Here is a 23,476-nt window from a genome sequence, read left to right on the forward strand (position 1 = left end):
GTCGTGACAAAATCTCCAGTGATGCGTGAAGTCATGAAAAAGTTGTTATTAAAAGTATGCAGGAATCGATCTCAGGCCATGAAAAGGAAAATCAATTAAAATCCATAAATCGATTTTTTTAAAGCCAGCCTTGCTATCCGCTTATCTATCCCCCTTCTAACATCACCTTTATAAAATCCCTCCACGGAAACATCAAACAATCTCTCAATCCAGCCATCAAATCCATCCAGAACCAGAATCAATTTATCCATCCAGTTAACCGCCACCAATCAGTACGAACTGCTTGTCTGACTGAAGCGCCAAACATCTTTAAGAGACGCGTAAAAGCGTGATGAAAATCATTTTGGATGCGACGGAGTCGTTAATCCCGCCCGACGATCCTCCGCCACCTGCCGTGAAACGAACTGGCCTCTGGCAGACAGGAAGAAGGCATTGCCCTTCTCTCATTGGACAACATCCAACCAATCAAGGCAGTCAGTTGGAGCGTTCCAACTGGCTGGCTGACCTCGGCGGAATGAAGAGCGATGCTGGATGTGCAGACGTCGGTCGCTTCCAAAGAGTGAGTCAGACTTCCAGCTGAACCCGGTCACCTTTCTTTTTTTTTTTTTGGAGGGGGGGGGGGGGGGGGGCAGAACCAAACCCAAACAACCTGGAGATGAGTCCGTCGCTTTGGAGCCTGATGAAGCCTGATCAGGTGTCCTCGTCCAACAATCGTTTGGCACCAGGCTGGAGATTTTCGGGAAGGACTTGCCAGACTTGATGAATGCGCTTTTCTCCAAAATGATGTCGAGAGGAAAACAAGGCAACTCTCCCGGTTCACGACCCCACTGCAGCGGTTTTGGCGGCGACCAATCGACGTGTTTATACACCACATCTTGTGTCTTTTGCGGTCTTCTGTCAACTGGGACGGATCCATCCTTTAACTCTTGAGAGATGTTAGCCACTCGCGGATGTGCAGCATTCCCTCCTTCCCGCTTCAAAGCCAAAGCAAAAACCACAAGTGCAAGACGCTCCAGGCCGTGAACCCGCCGACGTTTTACGGCCGACAGCGTTTGACAAGGCAAGCCGGAGACTAAATCAGGAACTGGAAGTCCAGGAAAAGGCTGACTGTGTCAGGACAGGAAGTGGCTGAATACGCAGGCTGCAACAATCCACCAGGGGTCATAGTTCACCGTGTCCGGCATTCCGGAGGCCGAAATAACTCAGTTGGGAGAGCGTTCGACCGAAGATCTAAAGGTCCCGGGTTCAATCCCGGGTTTCGGCAATTGGATGATAATTTGTGGTTAGCTGAGCTATAACTCACGTCACAAATCACAGAGTGGGAAATTTTCGTTTTTTTTTTCCAGAAAACCGCTAATTTATTCTTGCGACATTCCCATTTAATTCTTAAAAAAAATTATATAACGACTTTACTCTTGGAAAATGAGCAATGTATTGTGACAATATTATCACTATTGTACTTTTCTCAAAATGTCACAAATGCCTTCTCATAATTGAGTAGAACCATTTGATTTTCAACCATATTACCCCCCCCCCCCCACCCCTCGCTTAACATGACATTTATTTACATAATAATTCTATTCAGGCAAAATGGCAACTTTTTCTTTGGAATTGAAGTTTATCATTGGAATTGCGCACGTTGACTGCATTCTGTATTCATCGGAAACATCTGCTTACACTTGTGTGACCATCAAGAATGTCAAAATGTTACTTTGAAGACTTCCCGTACAGTAAATCGACATTTGTTTTTTTTTCATGACAGCTCCAAATACACGAGACATGGAAACTATGAGTTTGACGCCAACCGTGCACGTTAACTAACACTGCTGTCTCTCGTCTTTCTACGTGATTTAAAAAAAAAAAAGCCCTGAGTTTCAGCTTTGGGGGATTTCCACGCATTGCTGTTGTGGTGCAAATGACGCTAGAAACGACAGCAGTCCGTTCCTGAAGGCGTCGTCACTCATTTCGACTCTTTCATATTGACTTTGGCGCACGCTCTTCTGACCTTTTGCCGGACTCCGACGACTTTACGAGCGCGACGCCATGATTGAAGAAATGATGCAAGAGAGGTTAGCTGACGTTGAATGCTAAGCGTGGAGCCGAAGCGTGCCGAAAGGAAATGAGAAATAAATGACATAAAAACGTCCACGCTGGTAATAAAGACTAAAAATGTGTCGCTGAAATTCATTTTCAAACCTTATGGATACAAACTGCAAGAAATTTGCAGCAAACTTCACAACGAGCAGCAGTTTGGCAGCTAGCGAACAAACAAAACAAAAAACAAAACAAAAAGGAGTCTTGGAACTGTTTTATTGCCACTCCCACTTGAGAGTGACTGCCAAACTAAACTAAACAAACAAAACAAAACAAAATTCCGCTAGCTTAATGCTAATTGCTACATAATACGCCTTTGGCAAAATGAGCATTGATTGTGGGCATTAGAACCCTTTAAACGGCTTAAATAAATTTCAGCATAGCAAGTAACATTTACAAATGGATTATTTTAGTTGAAGAATTAATAACTGAAGAGATAAAAGCAGAATAAATGAAAGTTTAACGGCAGGTTAAAGCATCTCTGTTTTCCTCCTGCATCGCACTCACTGTAGTCCGGCCTCAGGCACAGACATATTTTCCTCCTTCTATTTTTTTTTTTTTAGTGATGAATAATGACATCATCACTAAAAATTGTTGGAGTGGAGAAGAAGAAAAAAAAAATGAAGGAGCTGCGGGCGCGTCTGGCTTTGACAAAACACTCGTCTTCCTCTTCCACTTTTCATTCCCGGCTTAAAGGTTGCGGCCAAGATGAATCGTGTGCCAATAAACCATCATAATATGGGGGGGTGAGGCAGGAAAGTAAAAAAGTCACAAAAATAAAGTGGGTCTTAATTTTTATTTTGGGAGGGATTTTTGTCGTATGAGAAAATAAAATTTTAAAAGAAAGAAAATTGTAGAATGGTGAAAGTAAATTTGTCAATGCATGAGGAAAAGAGTTTTTATTTTTATTTTATTTTTTATAAGGATGCATTATTTATTTTACAAAGAAAAAAAGAAATTTCTAAGAATTAAGGGAGAGTATTCTTTTCCTCAAAATAATTTTTCAAGGATAAAATTGTTATATGAAATATTTGTTACAGAGGAGAAAAGTGGTGATTTTACAAGAGTATATATATTTTTTTACAATAATTTAGTTAATATATTTTGTAAATACGTTTGTAAAAATGTAGGGAAAAAAAGTTGTGATTTTAAAAGTTAAAAGAGAGTCCTGATTGTTTCCAAGGGGCTTCGGGTTAATCGCTACAGCGCCACCTGCTGCTTCGGCATGTTAACCACGTGAGCACAGTTGAAAGATGCGGAGGAGCGAGAAAAACGAGTCTGCGTTCATTCATGCGGCGCTATTTGCGTTCTGTGGAATTTCTCCTTCTAATTTGCCATGAATTTATTTGCCACCATATTTGTATGATATTGTTTGTTTTGACGCTGATCATCAAAGATTCGCCTTCATTCACGCTCGCTTATCTGGACCACGTGTCTTTTTCGTGACAATCTGCTTCTCCGCCGTTGTTCGGGCGCACATCCATCTGCTCGCTCGTGTACGTGCGCGCGTGTGAGTGAGATATGAGCCCATTAGCCAGTGTAAACACTCAGCAAGAGACATTTATCTCTTCCCGCGTTCGCTCCACAAACGATGGCGCGTGATGACGTCTCGTCATCTATTGCCTGCTTTTTCCGCTTGGGGATCATCTGCACCAAAAATTTTTTTTAAATTTCAGCTCCCAACGCCAGTTTGACAGAACATGAAATTTGGTAGACATGTCGATCCAAGAGTAAACCCAGAAAATTCTTGAGAATCCAAACCCGGTAAGACACGGGAAGTCAGCCATTTTGGTTTGAAGAGGCTATTTTAGGAAGATTTCTGGCTCCCAAATTTCAAACTGTAAACCAGGTTGCGAAAAATGGTACTTTTTATTAACCACAGCGTGTGGGTGGAGCCCGGCGCCGAAGATTGATGACCCGCCATGAAACGCAAACCTTTTCAGAAAATTCACTGGCTCTGCCTTTTGTGTACAACGTTGCGTCGGTCTTACCTGACCACGGGCTGCGGGATGGCCTCCAGGTTGGCGGGCACCTGCACTCCTTTCTCCCACTCTTGCCTCCAAGGGTCCGACAACACGTAAAAGTCGTCCGGGCCCAGCTGCGCCGAGTCGGGAAGCTTCATGGCCGTGATGAAATCGGTGCGAAACACCTGAAACAATCGCACGGCGGAATCGTTGTGTTGTTTTTCAACCACAATTGAGCGAACTGTACGATTAATCTGTGCGCCCATCGTTTGCCAGCCTCATTATTCGCTCATATGAGCTCTTTAGAATTTGACAAAAATTTGGTCTTTTTTGTTCTGAGCGGATTTTTTGTCCATTTTTATTTAACAGTTTTACGCCTTACAACACAAGACATTATTCATGATATATTTGGGCCGATTAATCACTTATCTAATTTTTATTGGGCCAAAGACTGAAATTGGCCTAAAAAATAAATAAATCGGGCACAATAATAGCGTTGTGCTCAACTAAACAGGCCCACATTTCAAATGGAGTAAATCCATTTGTGAGGAGAGACGCAATCCTCATTAGTAGTTTACTTTTTGTGACCTTTTTTTTTTTTTTGCTTGGCCACGCGCCACGAGAGTTGCGCCTTGGCCGAACAAGCTTCAGACACGTTGCTCGAAGCAATACGAGTCTTACGAGCTTCCCAAATTGAAGCATGACGCGCGTGCCTGCTTTTTAGGATGTCATCATTGCTCATCCGACCACAAACTCTTTAAGCCACCGATGAAACTCATACTGGGACAAGACAAACATGACACAAACAACTTGTGCATTTCTCGCACTGTGTGTGCGTGTGCGGCGAGGTGAAGGGTGACATTTAAAAACCAGGAAGTCCACTCTCACGTCCATGTTAATGCAATGCGACACGTGATACTGACACCAGGTAACGCACCCACGCAGACACATGCTTTTGACAACACACACACGCACACACACACGCACACACACACGCGTTCCACTTGTACACTCGGGCTGACTTTACACTGCTGAGTCACTTTCCCACAGAGGACAGTGACAAAGTGCTCTAAGTGCTTTTAAAGGCCAGCTGACATCACACACGCACACACGCACGCACGCACACACGCACGGTCGGTCGGTCGGTCACATCACTTTAATAATGGAAAAACAACAACTTTGACATACAGCACATTGGGTAATTTCTTTTATGACTTTTCTGCCTGTGGCATTTCGAGAGTGCTGTTATTGTGTCCGTACATCTCTGCCAGTAGGGGGCGCCCTCAAATGGCTTTTACGCAGACATTTGGTCCACACTGACCTTGTGCAGCCAATTGATTAGTTTCCCGTTTCACAGCAATCGTCTAATTTGGCCACCGTGTTCCGCCCACACGCTTAGCGTCACTCATTTGTCGAGTGTAGAAGGTTTACAGTAGCGGAATCAATTTTCACCGGGATGAAGGATGTGAAGCATCATCGTCATGGCGACCCAACACAACGTCACAGCAGATGTCGCCACTCAGACGGAGGAGGCTAATTTTAGCGCGAGGAGCTTGGAAGGTCCCTGGGGGGTGTGTGTGTGTGTGTGTGTGTGCGATGAAAAAGATATTAATCACCACGATTCAAAACTCTACTTTCAAAGCATAACCATGGCTTTGGAAACTAATTCCAAGCATTAATCCAGGGTTGAAAGTCTCATTTAAAACCCTATTCCTACTGTTTCTTGAAACCCTAACTCTATCTTGACACCTTAATTAGAAACTCCAATGGTTGAGACCCTAAGAAGAACCGTAATTTTCAACCCTACTTTGAATCCTTAAGTAAAAAGGTCCATTTTTAAAGGACCCCACAATTAATTTGGTGCAGAAGAACAAGATTATCGAACACCCCTGAGAGTCTTGCATTGAATTGAATTTGCGAACTTGAAATGCTGCTCCTTTTAGCATGAATGAAACGAGTCACACTCAAGATGGCGGGCTGGTCCTTTGAGTTCTTTCCCCGCCGGCACGGAAACCCGTGAGACAGTAAAAGCCGTCAACGGCCATAAAAAGCCGCCATAGAAACGTGAATGGGATTTCCTACTCGGGATGGCAAATGTCACATCCGTTAGAGACGCTGCCAGACATATTTAAAGAAATGTGAAAAATGAGAGAGAGAGAAGAAAAAATAAAAAAATCAACAGATGTGTCACAAGCTCAAAAGCGGAACTGGGACCGTGCTCACAAATGGATGCTGCACCTGCGATGATGTAGTATTCATAAGAACAACAAAAAAATTCATTCCAAATTCCAAACCCTAATCCTTGTTTGAAACCCAAACTTCTAGTTTGAAACCCTTTTTTGAGTCCCTAACAAAGTCAAGAAATCTTTCTCCAAACCGTAACGGAGACCTGAAAGCCTGATTTGAAAGTCTGACTATCTTGAAACCCTACCACGAAAGAACAATCCTGTCTTAAATACCTACTTTAAAACCCGAACCTTATCTTGAAACACGACGACTCCTTAACTTGAAGCCCTAATTTAAAAGCCTCAACCTAGTTTGGAGCCCTAACACCAGCTGCAAACCCTATTTCAGGAAAGCTCGGCCGCCAGGTGTGAAGGCTGCTTGACGGCATGAAAATGAAGCAGAGTTGAGTACGTGCGTAAGAGTGAGTGTGAGGCAGCAAACGCTCTGAAAACCTAAAAAAAAAAAAGAAAAAAAAAAGTGGGTCACTGACAAGCCAGAGAATGAAGGAGACTTTAAAGACCCCCCTTCTTCTTCTCTCACTTCTTGGGAGCGTGGTGCTAAATAGACAAACGTGCTAACAAATGTCTGCGAGGAAGAAGATGTGACCCACTTATGGAAACCCCGTGCTTTCAAAACAAAAATAAACAGATCCATGATTAATGTGAAGTCGGGGCTTCAAAGCGTGCTGGCATCATAACATTTTCAAGACATCCCCAACACATAAATGGAAAACATAACATAAAAGATCCAAATCTTTACATTTTTTTAGGAAACAATATAACTAACTAAATAACTACTTAGCTTGTGAACAAATACTTGGCAAGCTAAGTAGCTAACTGACAAACTACTTCGCAAGACAACGAACGCTGAGCTTGCAAGTTAAGTGACTAAATGCTTAGTTAGCTGACCATTTCTACTAACTAATTACATACTAACTACTTATCCCGCCAGTTTGCTCACTAACCACCTAACTAAATGAGTAAATACTTAGCAAGCTAAGCACCTAGCTGCATCACATGCTAACTAACTGCTTAGCTAGCTATCAAGCTAGGAAAGTATGCGACTAAATACCAGTCGTGCGCACGTGCCCAGCACTATCAACTAGCAAGCTAACTACCACAAGACCAGATAAATAAATAACTAAGACAACTATCTAGCGGTGAGCTGACTACCTTGCTAGCTAAGTACTGTAACTAAGTCGCTAACTAGCCAGCGAGCTCGCTATCACTAACATTTTCATTTTATTGTGGACGAATGTGTTTTGATACGTGTGTGTTTGTGTTTGTGTCTGGCCGCGTGTGCGTCTGTGTGTTAACGTGTGTTTGTGTTTCTACAGGCAAGCAGTTATTAGTGATTGGAGTAAAATACAGATGTTTTAGACACACATGCGCACACGCACGCAAGCGTATTGCTGTTACTGTGATCATCAGGTCGCCATGGCGTTGCACAGCTGTTTCTACCGGACCATAACGAGCTAGAACAGCTGCTAGCCAGCTCGTTCACATGCGCACATATGCAAATACACACACACGCACACACATTAGGCAATAATGCAAACTGTTACTAACCACGCAAGATGGTGCAAATGTTTTGTATGGTAAAAAAAATTTGCATCGTCAATAACAAGAAGAAAAAAAAAAGTTTCCAGAAGCACTTGTTGCCAGGCAGATTTCTTATTTGAATCCCGATTAAAATAAAACCCTACTTTGAATCCCTAACTCTTGAAATCGTACTCGAAACTCGACCGTAAATGTGAAACCGTACTCTGAAATGCTAACGCAGATTTGAAACCCCAACTGGAAATCCTGATGCAGGCCCCAAGCCATAATTTGAGACCTTAACACTGACACGGACCACGCTGGCTTGAAACTCTAAATTTGAAATCCTAAACATGACTTCAAATATCAATTTGAAACCCCAATTCCTGTTTAAACTCTTGCAACCCTAATATGAAGCACCCAGTCTTCAAACCCCAATTCTTATTGAACACCTTTATGAAGAGTCAACACCCTAATTTGAAACCCTAATTTTGATTTGATACCCCAACCAGACTTGAGACCATCATTAATAATCTGACAGGAACAAATGTGTGTCTTCTGAAGATTTAGTTTCAATATTGAATTGCACTTTTCAGCAAATGCCTTGTGTGCGTGTGTGTGTGTGTGTGTGTGTGTCCGTGGGCTATGTTGTTGTCATGTTTTGACAAGTGTCAACGCTTCCCGGCGGGCTACAAGCTAGCAGACATTTCCCCCGAGACCCTCTTGAATGAAGCCATTTTATACCCGCGCGCACGCACGCAGGAAGTTGTTGTGCAGTCTCCGGAAGCACACATGCTCCTTTGTTTTCTTTTAAATAAACGCTGCCACGAAAGAATTGGCCGCGAGAAGCAAACTGTGACTTAAGTGTCCCAAACGGCCTTCATCAAAGCGGCGAGGCGGTTAGCCTTCGAGGAAAAAAAAAGCAAGAAATAAATGAAAAAATCCTCACCCTAATTTAGGACTCTGATCCTAACTTTGAAATGGGAGAGGAGAGCATTGATACCAAGTATTGTATCAAATTGGTATCAGGCTTATTTTAAGGAATCGAGTAGTCGTGGAGGCTGCTGATACCAGCCACCAATACTTGAGAAAAAAAAAAAAAGTTCCTGAGCAGTAGTTTTTTTTTTTTTTTACAATATCGGGGAGAAGTCAAAGACAGAATTTTCAAAATATTTTGACATTATTTCCAAAAGTGAGAACAAAACAATGATTCTATATTAAAGATGATGAGCACTCAGCGAAGCATAGCTTAGTTTAGCATAGCAATGGCTAATTGCTTTCAGCAGGAGTCCAAAGTTATTTTGATCAATTGGTCTCCTTCAAAAGGAGGGAGCAATTTGCCAGCCACAGAACGTCCTTTGCGGCGACCATTTTTTCCGCTTCTTGCGCCAGGGTAGTCATTTGAGAGTCCTCGGGGACCGCTCACGGCGGACCGCTCGAGGCGACCTGCCACTTTGTGCGACCGCACTGTGCCGGCCGTTCGAGCCGTGTCGTGAGACCAATGGATTGGTTTTGGACACGACCGCTTGGTCCAGTTGAACATTGAGTGTTCGTAAAACCCCAATTTGAAACACTAACCCAGGCTTGAAACCTTAATTGAAAACTCTCACCCATCCTTGAAAATTTCCACCCTGGCATGAAACCTTCAACCTTTGTTTGAAACTCTCAACCTAGTTTGAATCCTTTAACCATCATTCGAAACCCTACTCCAGTCTTACAACTGGGTATGTTCGATGTATTCACTCACTGATACCGATACCAAGTACAAATACCAGTCATACTTAAAATTTCAATGAACACAATGTGTGCAACCAAGACTTGAACACAAGTTTGAAACACAAACCCAAGCTTCAAACCCTACTTTGAAACCATAACCCTAGTGTGAAAACCCTAACCCGTGCTTGAAACCCTACCCAGGCTTGACATCATAATTGGAAGTGTCAACTCTGGCTTGAAATCCGCTACGAGTGTGGGCTGATTGCCGTGCAGGTTGTGCCTTACCTCCGAATGCTTCTTGTGCTGATGTCGTACCCACGTGATGCTGGTTGCCGCATTCTTGGAAGACCTGGACCACGACGTCACCTGACCTGCAAGAATCACAACGAAAAGGAATTCAAAACACTTCCGAGCTAATGCGGAGAATAGGGACCGATTAAGCAGAATACACACGCTCGCGTTTGTAGCTAGCACACTGCGCCGGAAGCTAAGCTAGCACCGTGTGCTCGTCCTTGGCGAAGATCACAAAAAGCCGAGCTTAAATGCCTTACTCAGTTGTTGTCACAGAAAATCTGAACCAAAGTTCCTTGTTTACGAAAAGCTAGCAGCCCATCCCATCATTTTGGAATCAACAAAAAGCTGGAGGCCTACCCAGCGTATGCTAGCCAACTAAACGGCAGCTAGCGCGCAAAGCTAACACAGACAATTCCTGTCAAAACTGCAAACGCACCAGATTCAAATCAACGTTATTTGTTCACAAAAAGCCACTCGGAAATTGACGTGTAATTGCCTCGCAAGTGTGTTTTAGTCGGTTCAGACTTCACAACTCGAACCCGGGTGTTTGCAGTGGAAGAAAATATGTTGAGTGGGAGGTAACACACACACACAAGCTGCTAATGATCACCCACACACACTCCACCTCCATTAAAGTTACTGTCACCTCCTTTCAGAGTCGCACAATCCAGTTGAAATTAAAGCGGCACTCGGCAAAGTGTGTACCTTGCAGACGTGTAGTGTGTGTGTGTTGTGAAGGGACACAAACACACAACTGAAGCGTGTGGTTGTGCAGGTGATTATTGTTGAGATTCACCACAACGCAGCTGTCGTCAAGATGTGCGCAGTAAATAAAAAAATGTCAAAAGTGTACATTTTAAAAAGAAATATTTGTTTGAATATTGACATGAACGCAATATGTTTATTTTGTTAATAGAATAAAAGAAATATAATCAATGAATTGTTTAAAATTTTGAATATGTTTCAATAAAAAAAAAACTAATAATCTAATCAAAAAGACAAACATCATAAAATTATTTGGTGAAAAATACAATCGTAAAATAAAGAATGTAATAAAATGTAATTAAAAAACATGCTTTTATAATATTAACAAGGATATTTATTTAAATCCAATAATTGTAATATTAATGTTTCAAGACAAGAAAAAACAGCAATTGTAAAAACAAAATACTTAAATTCAGGTTTATTTTAAAAATCACAAACATTTAAGAACATCCCAAAAAAATGTGACCAGCAAAATAAAAGTATTTAAAAAAAAGTTTCCTGATGTTTAATAACTCAACGCATGTCTGTGTGCGACTGTTTGTGATGCACAGAAAACAAACTTACTGTCGGTGGTGTCCGAGTCGTTGCTGCTGGTGGAATATTTCCTCCTCTTCGTCTCGCTCTCCATCTACCGGGACAACACGGAGAAGAAAAAATAAATAAATAGCCGTCAGAACAAAAAGTCCACCATGAAAACACAACAGATGAGCTGACTTGACATATGGATGAATTAAAATACGACACTCAAAAAAAAAGTCAAACATCAGCATAATAGATTCAATCAAAGACTTTCAAGCGATGAAAACGAGCTCACATTTGGATATGAGGAAGAAAACATTGAACAAGAATGATCTTGAGAACCACGGCAGCAGTTTGACTTTCTTTTCATCAGTTTCATCATCTGAGCTTTCAGGAGACACTTGAGCTGTCACGCAGTTGTTGGGATTTTCTCGCGGCGGTGCCACAGGTTATTATCTCCCCGGGGGGAGAAACTTGTAGCGCACGACACATTTTATTGACGAACATCTTGAAAATGAGTCCTGTTTTCTACGTTCCCGCCACAATGCGTCGCGTTAGTTTGCGTTCCTTGGTTGGGGAACGACGTGGTCGTCGTGGGATACTGACAAATGCATCCAGGATAAACAAACGCACATTAACTAACTACTGGCAGATGCACAAACAGCGACACAACGCAGGCTGTTTCCCTCGGAACACACACACACACACACGCACACACACGCACGCAGAAGGCAGAGGTCAGTCACTTTGATAGAAAATCATTGCATATAAATTGCTTCATAACACGAGTGTGCGCGCGTGTGTGTGTGTGTGTGTCCCGCTGCCTTGCCATCCTCGCGTTCACCTTCACCTGTCCCTGTCCCTGCCCCCCCCTCCCACCTCACCCCCCCCCCTCTCTCTCTCATTCAAACACAATAAGGACAAAAGTATTGGGACACGTCCACTGGGTCGGAACACCAAGGCGCAGTTTTCAAAGCCGAACCCCAACTTGCAAGCCGAATTTCAGGACTTAGAATCCAAAATGTTCTTTCTGCGAAATGTACACCGTACGGTGTACATTCCGGCGTGACGTCGTCTACCGACCTCCTCCCCTCCCATTTCCTCTTCATCCTCCTCCTCCTCTTCCTCAGTCCGTCACTGCCCCACGTGGTGGTCCTTACCCCCCTTTTCAACCAATGGCGGCCCAGCACGCACACGCAGCACATACATAAGAGCCGCACGCCCCCCCCCCCCCACACACACACACACACGTGTACACTGTATGTACACATGTGAGTCACATGATGATGGAGACATGAGGGATTTCAAGATGAAGGCTGGTAAACAACATCCCACCACATAAGACCCTCCAGGGGAAGAGGTTGGGGGGGGAGTGATGAAACACACACACACCCCCACACACCCCCACACACACACACGCACACACACGCACACACATCATGACTCATCTCCGGTTTCAAACGGGCGGGAGGAGGGCGTGTGTGTGTGCGTTTGAATAGTGTGAATGTCAATGCGTGCATATGCGATGGTGGGAAAGAATCTCTGCGTGTGTGTGGGGGGGGGCTCTTGGGGGTCAGGGTTGATGGGAATGGGCATGGGGATCATTTCCCCAATGGGAACATTTAACAAGCCTCCTGACGATGGTGCGTTAATTGATTCAGGAATGAGCCACTAAGTGACTCGAGAATGCACGGCGAGAGACCTCCCCCAAGGCGCAACGACCCTCATCTGAATGGGCTCTTAAACGCTCACTGGAAATCCGAAATTGACTTCAATTTTGGTTCAAAACCCAAATTTGAAACCTTAATCCTGATTTGACATCCCAACTTGAAACCCCACCCCCTTTTTTTGCAACGCCACACCAGGCTTAAAAGCCTACTTTGAAAACCTGATTCTTGTTTGAAATCCTAAAAAAAAGATACAAATCCCACTTTTTTGAGATCCTAACCCAGGATTATAATCCAAATTTGAAAATTTAACCCAGGAATGAAACCCCAATTTGCAGATTTAACCCTTCTTTGAAACCTTAATGCTGATTTCAAACAAAAAGGTGGCAAAATTCATGGACAACTATTTTAACAACCGAGAAATTGTTGAGAACCATTGTTGCACCTAAAATCATCGAAATATTCTAATTTCAGCCTTGACTGTAGTTTAACTGCCGTGTTGCTTTTTTTAATCCTCAACATTAACAAACTAACAACAATAATTGGACAATAAACAGCAATCAACAAAAACTGCTTTGGAGATGCACTTGAATGGAGTTTGAGGACCTATTTTGAAACTTCTTAACCTCACCCTTAAAACCTTAACCTGAGCCCACACCGTACGTGTTGCCCACCTCTATTTTGCCTTCACATCCTTGCCCTGGATTAACTGTGAAATCCATGCATTCCAATCCAATTGCCATTTCGGATGCTCGGGAGTAGCTGTTACTCGATTGATATGGAAAAGGTGCCGCAGTCACTTCCACACAAGAAATGGAGGTAAACAGCCACCAGCACCCCCAATACACCCTCCTCCTCCTCCTCCTCCTTCTCCTTCTCTTCCTCTTCCTCCAAAGCCTGCTGGATCTGCACAGCACGAAGCAGCAGCAGGAGGAGGAGGAGGAGGAGGAGGTACGGGTAGAGGGGTTGCTCTAATTCCTAGATGTGTGTGTGTGCGTGTGTGGTGGCGTGCTCAGCCTCCCTAAAAGCAGAACTGCCCCCCCACCACCCCCCTCCTCTATGCAAAGGAACCTGCAATTCCTCCGAGGGCTGTGAAGGTGTGCTTCTCAAACAAACCCCCTCCACTGCGCATGCGCACTGCATCCGACTCACTCTTTGGCAAGTTGTGGGTCACACGCCGCTGCGAATCGTGCACAATTTGTTGCCATTACCCCCCACCACAAAAAAAAACACTTGCCACCACGCGCATGCGCACTGCCGACATGTGCGTTTCCTATTTAAAGGCTTGACTTCACACACACTTTTGACACACACGCCAACAGAAGCGCTAAGTGGACCGCAACCGTTTCTTATGACGTCACGTCACAACTTTAAGATGACTGTACATTTAATGTCATTTATTGCCAAAGTGCTGCATCAGAACCACTAAAGTGCTAACCACTTTATATATATTTTTTTTTTTCTCCATGACGGTAATATTAATAACAACGCAATTTAATAATAAGGTGGGTGTTCACCTAGTTCAATATTGGGAGATTGGGAGGGGGGCGGGGGGGTCAAAAGCGCCTGCGCATTAGCATCTTGCATTTCCTCTTTAAATGTGTTATTTCCATCACACACATTCACACGCGTACTAAGGAGGATGCCTAAGTTCTGCATCAGAACCACAAACCTCATTCTATTCGTACACTTTGAACTATAAAACATTCATAGAAAGGGGTGTTTACCTTGTTTTGCTGGGGAGGGGGTCCCAACGATTAGGAGACCATCGGGATTCAAGCACATGTAAATGTTGTTCCTCTGGGTTAACTTCCACGTTGGGTTGACAGGACCCTTCCCCCTCCCAGCGACTTTGACAGCTTGAGAAAAAAAATACAAAAAATGTGGGATCCAAATAAAATACACACACACAAAATAAAAATAAAAAGTCCGATGGAGGTGCTCCAGGTCACAGAGCCAAGGGGCCGGGGTATCGCCGTCGCCGCACCCGCCTTTCAGTGCGCGCCGAGCGGCTTGCGGCGCATGACATGCCGCTCACTGGAAAAAATCATGTCGCATTTTAAAAAAGAAAAAAAAAAAAATTACGAAAATGCACCAGCGTCCAAAAAATGTTTTGGAAACACCGACGTCCCCAAAAATATTGCAATCCAGTTTGTAATCCTCCACCTCTCTTCTTCTTCCAAAACGCACTACCAGGCTACCACCGCCTCTTCGTCCCTCTCTGGCCGGGCCGCACGGTGCTGGACGCGGCTGTGCACAAGACGAACGTCCCCCTCCGTCCAGCAGCCCTGCACGCTCCTCCTCAAAAAAAAAAAGAGAGGGGGTGGGGGGGTGAGAGTGAGAGACTAAAGAAACGTGGAGGAGGAATGGAGCAGTGGAGGCTCAGCTTGAAAACTCTTTTGGCGCCATATTTATGGCGTACTTTGAATTGAGCAGCACGGTTGTGGCACTTCCTCGTCGCGCCGAGGCTGAGGTGCGAGCGCCCCCTACGGGAGAATGATGGAACTTCCACCGAGCCTCCAGTCAAGCACGTCATTCTGTACAAGACTGTGGAACAAAATGTACTAACATATTTATTATGTAACTCCGTTTAATTGTTGAATGAATGATAAACAATAATCAATTCTTGACTCCTACAAAATGTTTGGATGGATGTAATTATGTGTTCATTTGTGCCACTCCTAAAATGACAAATGCTCCATAATTTTTTTACAGTGACATTTTTGATTGTATTCTGTGCAATGTCTATAACAAAATCGCAACAACAATTGAGGATGTGGCCGTGTTCAGAAAGAACAAATCACCTTCTCGTGTTAAATGCTAGTCAAGCAAACACTATTTAGAGTGCCTCTTATTAATGGTTCATAAAGTTCAGATGTTCTAGTAGGCTTTTCTTCAAGGTTTTGGGCTAACTGACTGTTTTTTGGAACTGTTCATCACAAGATTTGAAATTATTATCTTGGCCAGATTTTTTGTCATATCACAAAATCATGGCATTTGTAAAGGAGTGTGTAGAAGGTTTTTATATCCACAGTATATCCGCTCTCCAACAGTCATCTAAGGTTTCAGGGTCACATTGACGTGTTCTAAAGTAAACGTAAAAAGCCCATCATCGCGATTTTTTATTCTAATCCTCTCTCATCGTATTTATGCAGTCGACTTTTTTTAAAAACAGCTTCTTGTAGTACCCACTCCCGCCACCACATGTTGCTGTGTCCCCAAGTGCAGAGTAGAAAACAACATCCGGGTTACTCCAGCGGAAAACGCCTTTCTTGACAACGTCGTATTCGTGTTTCGCTTACATTGCGAGGAGTTCGCAGAAAGATGTCAGTGGCGGACGTGAATGATTTTATCCGGCAAAACCGTGCCGTGGCCCACAAAGTGGAGAAGTTCCGAGGACATTCGGAGAGCGACAAGCACTGGGTGCACAGGAGGGAGTTCATACTGCGGAATATAAGCGAGTTTGATGGCGAGCAGCAGATGGACCAGCTGCTTTCGTTGTCGATGGTGTGGGCCAACAACGTCTTCCTCGGTTGCCGGTACACCAATCACTTTATAACCCAAACGAAACGACAATACAATATCCGTACAATATAACCGAATCGCGCCAACTGTTTGCTTGTTGATCAGAACTACGACAGTAGGCAAGTGGAACTCGTCATTTTTTTGTTACGTTTCTATCTGTTGTGCATATAACACAAATCAACGTCTTTTCACAGTTCACGTTTACACGTGGTGTGCCTTGTCTTCTTTGTTGCTCGCCGGCGCCTTATCACAGGTTGTGCTACTGCCTCCTTCTGTCTGTAAAATGAATGACCGCGAGAGTGTCCATTTTTAAGTATGTTTTTCCACGATATATTTAAATGACTACCGCCTTTAAATTGTGAATAAATTAAGATTAACGGGTGAAAACGCTGCAAAATGTTTGCCGAAAATGTACGAACGTTGCTCACCTCTTATGATTCTGCATCCTCAATTCGCCTCTGCCTAATTTGGTCATAATCGTAAAAGTTTATTGGCGTAAATGTTAATGAGAAAAACTCATTTAAAAAAAATCAAATACAATTATGTACATTTGTATAGCCAAAAAAGCTCAGAACACGTGGAAATGAAACAAAACAATAGTTTTTTTAAGAGACCAAATACAATGAATTAAATTGTGTTTTTTGGTAGGTATAGCACGGAGCTCCTCAACAAAGTGAACGAAATGGCTGAGGGCATCGAGGTTGAGGACGCGCCCGTCTTTAAGACAAGAGATGAGATTATGAAGCAGCAGCAGGTATAGCCCAGCATGCATATTAAAATAGGACATGAATATATAATGAAGAATTTCTCCTGACGTGTATTCCTCTACTGTGGTTACAGGGCAGATGATCCTCTTCTTGCGGTTGGGAAAATGCAGGCTGTGCTTCTGTGTTTTCTCATCAATAGGCTGGATTTATATTTTATTTTTTTATGAATTAATGCATGATGCCAGCAGTGTGGACATTTCACTATTGTTTTATCTCATTGTTGTTGTGTACTCATTATGACTTTTTTTGTCTTTTAAAATGTATTAAAGTAATTTACTAAACTAAAACGTTTTCTAGGGTTTGTTAAATTGTAAATATAAAACGGGACTTTATTCTATTATGACTTGTCCAGAAAATGCAATTCCACTTCATTAAAAACAATACTGCTTACTTCCATTTGTCTGTGAAATACTTGTCGATACTTTTGGGGGAAAAAAAGAAAATTATAAAATCCAACTTCTTGTCAGATTGTAACAGTTCATGTAATAGTTATATAGATCAATTTAATTCTCGCATAATCCTTAAAACAAACTACAAATGGAGGTAAAGAACGTGTCTTGTTATAACGTTTTTTTCTCGACTGTTCTGGTCCGTTTCTCTGATTAGGACTACTTTGCTCCCGTCTTCACGAGGGTGTAAAAACTACTTAAAACTCATTTCGCCATGCAAGTGCATCAAGCAAAAGCACAAACGACAGTCGTCTGAAAAAATGTGTTTTATTACGTTTTTTTATACAGCATATTGTTATAATAAGTTTACTTTCCTTTGACAAATGTAACATGTCCCTTCCGCTCAGTCGGAACAAATCCTACATACATGATGCCACAACGTCAGTCGTTTTTTTTTTTTGTCGCAATTTCCCAGCCTTTTTCGTTTGGATGCAGGGAGTAACGACTTTTTCTTCTCATAATTCCGGCAAGTTTTTCAGTCCTTTTAAATCAGAGAAAAAAAATTCCTCTAGAATACAAACATAGCCTGACTCACCGCACTTTGTCCTTCAATGCGCTTCTTTTACCTCAGGGTGGGGAAAAACCTCCGTCATCGTGAGATTAATCTAAAAATAACAGATTGTTCTTTAGAGAGCCAAAAAAGACGACATCCAATCAAAAGGCTTTTTAACAACCCATGGGGGGAATAAAAAAAAAAAAAAAAATTTGGTCATGAAATTGCCATTTCCAAACAAACCAAGCAGCAGCACACCGACAGCGTATCAATCAAAAAACCAAAACAAAACACAAAGATATATTACAAGTTCTGTTAGCAATAACTTATATCACAACATGCAATTAAAAAAAAGTAAAATAAAGGAAAACATGATTCTACCTCACTCCGTTGATATAACGTTAGTTTTTTTTTTTTTTTTTGCAGGGTGGCACTTGTTGAGTTCTTGTGATATGCGCATCTCCACACACACGCACGCACGAGGTAAAATGAACGAGTGGGAGGAAGCGGGGGTGGGAGGGGTTGATGGGTTGGGGTGTCACACATCCACCCAACTTTGCTCCACGATGGCCGTCACTCGTTTCTCGTACTCGCGCTTGTTCTCCTGGTAGAGCTGCGCTGCCTGGCTGTTGGCCGGGCTGTTGGGGTTGGGCTCGTCCAGCAACGACTAAAAGGGGGGCACAATAAATACATCAATTGGCTGTCCCCCCCGCTCACTTTTGCGTTAAATCTGTACCAAAATTGCAGACTTTCTTCACTTTTTTTGTATTTAATTGTATCTGACTTTCACAGTCATGAAGGCCCCAGTGACTACGGCGTGAAATGGGTTTGATACAACTGGATTAGTGGGTGTGATGTCAGCGAGTGTTTCGGAGTTGGGGGAGGACAACACCCACCTGGATGGACGTGAGTATGGACGAAACGTCATACGTGGGGCTCCAGCGGTTCTGGAGGATGTCTAAACATATACTGCCATCTGCGTACACTGAGGGAACACGGTGACGACAACAACAACAAGTTAGGCAACTTTTCACGTCAACATGGAATTAGAGTTGAGGGAGAAAAACATTTTTGGTATCTTTTAGGATTTTTTTTTTGCCCGCACTGTTAGGACAAAGAAGTCATAATCTCAATAAGAGAAAAAAAGTAATGATAAATAGTTTTAACATGAGAAGGGGGGGGGGGGGGGGTAAATATTTTCGCCAAAAACGCATAATGAGAATCAAGTTGTACTTTGTACTTTTTTGGGAAAAAAATAAATTGTAATCTTGGGGTAATCAAGTTGTCGAATTAAATCATAATTTGAAAATTACTTTTCCTCAATTTTATATAAGCAGTCCTCCCGAGGAAAAAAGAGAAGGCATCACCTTAGGCATTTGGGAAAAACCTGGATTGTTTTCAAAGAATTGTTTTATTTTATATTAATTCGAGGAGAATAACGTTTTTAGAGAAGCAAGCGGCAGGAAAAGGGCCTCTTTTGGAAAGAAATGCAAAATAATGAAAGAATGACATAAAAATGTTACAGATGCAAAAATATATTAAAAAGTTTTAGATATTTATGTTAATGTGTTGAGCGTTCATTTTACCATTGGGGTGAAACATTCTGGATACAAAGCGAACCGTGGGAGGCTTGTTTGGATATTCTTCTGAAAACTCGATCAGAAGCTTAAACGTTCCTGCAAAGACAAAAAGCTTTTTTTCAATACATATACTTTTGAATACAAACTTTAAAAAAAACCACAAAGAATTCAACCATATTGTCTTAAAATAGTCATTATTTCTTGACTAAAAAAGTTTCAATCTTATGCTGATTACGTCATAATTCTTAGAGCTCAATGTAATCTTGGGCTAACTCCATTTTTTTTTTTTTTGCAAGGGAAGTAATTTCAACATTTATGACCGGCTCACAATGGTTGCAAACATTTAGTGCAGCAGAAATGGTCCATTAATTTGTTAAAAACATCAATATTTCATGGAAGATGAAAAAAATACTGCACTAATGGCGAATAATGGACGGCCCCCTCCTTGTACGTCGATAATGAAACTGAACTTTGATTTGTACCGATTCATCTCTGCACTTAACCTAAAAAAGTCAAAACCTAAGTGACACATTTAATGATAATAAAAAAAAGAAACATTTCTCTGTCATGACGATGAAAGAGCGCAAAATGGAGGAACTCACCATCTTCAAATGGCGTGCCGACAGGTCTGTAAAGACAAAACAAATCCATCATGATCATCAGTAATGCTGCATGCGAGGGGAAGCCCAAACTTTGCTGCTTGATTTCTGTGTTGACTGCGCAGTCGTGATGACGTAACTATTTATGATCACACGTCAGGGTTGCCGGGCGGGTGGAATAATAACAAGAGAAGAGAAGGCAGGGCGGTGCCAAGTCAGCATGCGACTCACCCAAAAATAACAGCGTTCCAAAGCATGATATTGTTCTCCGAAGGTGCTCCGCTCACACCGGTGGGAGGGTCCTCTTGAAGTCTGCACGGGACAAACAAAAGATGAGAAGGTCGGTGTTTAAATGGGGGGGGTTACGATCTAATGAGAATTCAGTCAGATTATTTCAGGACACCTTTTGTGTTTTTACAAAGCAAATCTGACCTTTTGGTGGGAAAAAAAAAATTAACACCTAATGTTTGGTCGCCAAGGCAACATCACAGATTAGGTCAGGTGTCGGACTAATATCAGCTCCGATCAGCGCTTACACGCCAGGTCCGTGTGGTGTGTGTGTGTGTCTGTGAGAGAACACTGACGCACCGCAATTAACCTCGTTAACCATAAGCTCCCCTCGAGATCTTCTCCGGTACAGAGATGCTCTACTCGACACTTCTCGATGTTCTGACGGTTGCGGCTTGGTCCAAAATGAATGATTGGTGGGTAATACTTTTATACACATCACCTTGTCACATTGGGAGATTAATGGATACTACAACTAACAAACTATCAACTAAATAGGTTCAAATGTAAAATTTTCCATATTTTATCCACGTTTATTTTTGCTGTGTTAGCAGAATGGAAATGTCAAACGTGACATCGCGCAAGATGTCATTAACGAGAATGCACAATGTTTCTGTACACACACACGCACACACCCTAGAATGTTGCCATTGTTGAGCAGGCTTCAGCGGAAGACGCTTTAGCACCTGGGGACAAGCGTAGGGTTACACGACACCTTATCTAGTGCCCTTCTGCCTCAGCAGCCTTTCACAGTACCTCAGCATTTTCACAACACAACTACACACACTTTAGTCTCCTTTAAAGGGATGTGCATTTGAAAACGTCGCAGAGCACTCACGCACATTCAACTCTACATGCAGACTTTTGGAAAGTACTCGTATTTTGTATTATCAAAATTGTTGCATGCCACGCATGCGCCCCACAGCGATGCATTGCTCTGGAAGGAAAAATCATTAATTAGTATTTGAATTAATTATTGAAGATTTGGATCGTCAATGTCGTTGTTATTTGTTGACTAATCTTGGCAGCCCTATTTACAATCAAATTAAAAATTGTGAGTTATAATGGGAGTCAATGGGCCATAAAAATGGACATTACAAGCCCTATGTAAATTGGGGGTTGTTATTATCTATTTCCCAACTGCAATGTTTTTGAACTATGACACATTTTAACATGTGACATTTCAGATCCGTAGTGGTTTTTCCCAATACTTCATCTTGAAAGTAAATAAAGGCCAAAAATGGACAAAGCTGCACAAGAGTTAAACATGACTTAACATACACAAGGGTGGCGCAAGTGTGAAACCACCATTGTTACTCAGCCATGTTAAAAACACAAACCCTCACCTGTACGCCACATATCTGTTCTCCCCAAACCAGCACACAAAAAGGTGACATTCGGCGCATGACAACAGATTGGGGGATTGGCGATACTACCATTGCCACTCTCAGCCATTTTAAAAGCACAAACCCCTCAGGAAATCCATCCTATGAGACACCCCGCTACCCAAATGAGCATTAAAATGGAATGATGCGCCATTGAATGCTGCTTCTTCCGAGCAGGGTTGACAAAACGATCCCATTTTGTTGCTTTCGCGAGCGAATAAACTGGTTTCGGTTAGTCGTCCCTGTAATGTTAATCTCATCACAAAACAAAAAACAACAGCCTGGAAGACCATCGCTAACCAGCGGCGTGCACGAAACAGTTGGCTTCGGTTGGAATAGGCTGGACAATTTCAAGTGTCAGCGCATATACAGCACCAAACGCCGCAGTATATCATCCAAATAGCCATCCGGCGAGCTAAAAAGCAGCCTGCGTTCGGTCTGTTCGCCGGTAGCGCGAGCTAAGCTAAGTTAGCTGGCATTAGCTTCATGGGCTAACCTTGCTAGCACGCACGCACACACACATTGGGAGAAAAAGGAGGGACTGCGGTACCTTTTAAAATCCCTCATAAGCCGTCTCCTCGCCGGGGTGGACATAGTTGAAAATTGAAAAAATAAAATGTATATACAAGGAGAGTAGGCGCATCAATCGATTGACGAGCGGCGTTTTTCTTCCGCTTGGAGCCCCCCTTGTGTTCTCTTTTTTTTCCTACCCTCTCTCTCTCTCTCGCTTTCTCTCACTCTTTCTCTCTCTCTCTCTCTCTCTCACCCTCCAAAACAAGCGTCTGGCAGGCTCGCTCCATGTGATGACGTCACTGACTGACGGCGCTCACCAGCAGAGGCCCTGCCCCTTTAATGACGCACACGTGGCCATGTAACAATGTGCCATGAGCACGTTAAGAGCCCAGAACAATATTTGGGATTGATATGATCTATGGATCTAACAAAAATAAATAAAAATAAATAAATCAGTGGATCTAGTCATAGATTGTACAGTTGAGGGTGATTCTAATCTTGGACAGTCGACGGTGGACTTTCATTGAATATTCCAAGTGCATAAAGCAGAATAAATCCTTACTTAATTACAGAATGAAAGATTAATTTAAAAAAAAAACTGTTCCGTGCATTTGTTTTAAAAGGGAGCTTGGTAACTATAAATGCTTGGAATCTCAATTTGCTACTTTACCAATAAACATGACAAATGATATGATAAAACGATGTGGCGGTCCAGATCTGGGCCCCGGGCCTTGAGTTTGACACTGATACTCTACATGCATTTCATCGGTGAGAATATGATTATAAATGTTCTCATAAGTGAGTGTTACTCAAAGATTCATTTGCATCATGTTGTGTGAACCATGAGCAATGAAATGAGAGCAAAGCCCGTCAAGGGAAAAAAATGGCTTCAAAAAGCCTAACTTCTCTAAATCACAATAGTGAGACAATGTACACTGAATGGTCGATGTAGCCAGCGAAGTTGGTTCTGTGCGACGGTCTCATTACTCCATTAAGGGATTCTGGCGTAAAACGCAATAACAGTTTTCAGCAAATGACAGTTGTCTGTAACAATGGCAGTGTAAGATGGCTTCGGCACTCACTTCCTAATGAGC

The 23,476-nt window shown here is 42.6% G+C and overlaps 3 protein-coding genes across 4 annotated transcripts in view; 1 reads left to right on the forward strand and 2 right to left on the reverse strand.

The window, feature by feature from the left end:
• Positions 1-15,210, reverse strand: part of jade2 (jade family PHD finger 2) — a 39,293-nt gene extending 24,083 nt beyond the window's left edge. For both annotated transcript variants that reach the window (XM_088279475.1, XM_088279474.1), the window contains exons 1-4: positions 14,511-15,210; positions 11,162-11,225; positions 9,824-9,909; positions 4,086-4,243 (exon numbers count right to left, since the gene is read on the reverse strand). In XM_088279475.1, the coding sequence (XP_088135601.1) occupies positions 4,086-4,243; positions 9,824-9,909; positions 11,162-11,225 (308 nt within the window). In that variant the 5' untranslated portion in view covers positions 14,511-15,210. The remainder of the gene's footprint in view (positions 1-4,085; positions 4,244-9,823; positions 9,910-11,161; positions 11,226-14,510) is intronic.
• Positions 15,211-16,018: 808 nt separating this feature from the next.
• Positions 16,019-17,465, forward strand: xtbd1 (XRN2 binding domain containing 1). The gene is made up of 3 exons (XM_088279894.1): positions 16,019-16,322; positions 16,957-17,062; positions 17,149-17,465. The coding sequence occupies exons 1-3, from the start codon at positions 16,108-16,110 to the stop codon at positions 17,155-17,157; spliced, it is 330 nt and encodes a 109-aa protein (XP_088136020.1). The 5' UTR covers positions 16,019-16,107; the 3' UTR covers positions 17,158-17,465.
• A 310-nt stretch (positions 17,466-17,775) lies between these two features.
• ube2b (ubiquitin-conjugating enzyme E2B (RAD6 homolog)) lies at positions 17,776-22,632 on the reverse strand. The gene is made up of 6 exons (XM_088280043.1): positions 22,420-22,632; positions 20,428-20,508; positions 20,200-20,225; positions 19,604-19,693; positions 18,914-19,002; positions 17,776-18,684 (listed from the first exon to the last, which is right to left on the reverse strand). Exons 1-6 carry the CDS (start codon positions 22,461-22,463, stop codon positions 18,556-18,558), a joined length of 459 nt encoding a protein of 152 aa, XP_088136169.1. The 5' UTR covers positions 22,464-22,632; the 3' UTR covers positions 17,776-18,555.
• Between the last annotated feature and the right edge of the window lie 844 nt (positions 22,633-23,476).

Source organism: Idiotropiscis lumnitzeri, chromosome 17 (genome assembly GCF_059441095.1).
Source record: "Idiotropiscis lumnitzeri isolate Australia: NSW breed Sydney's pygmy pipehorse chromosome 17, RoL_Ilum_1.0, whole genome shotgun sequence".
NCBI lineage: Eukaryota > Metazoa > Chordata > Actinopteri > Syngnathiformes > Syngnathidae > Idiotropiscis > Idiotropiscis lumnitzeri.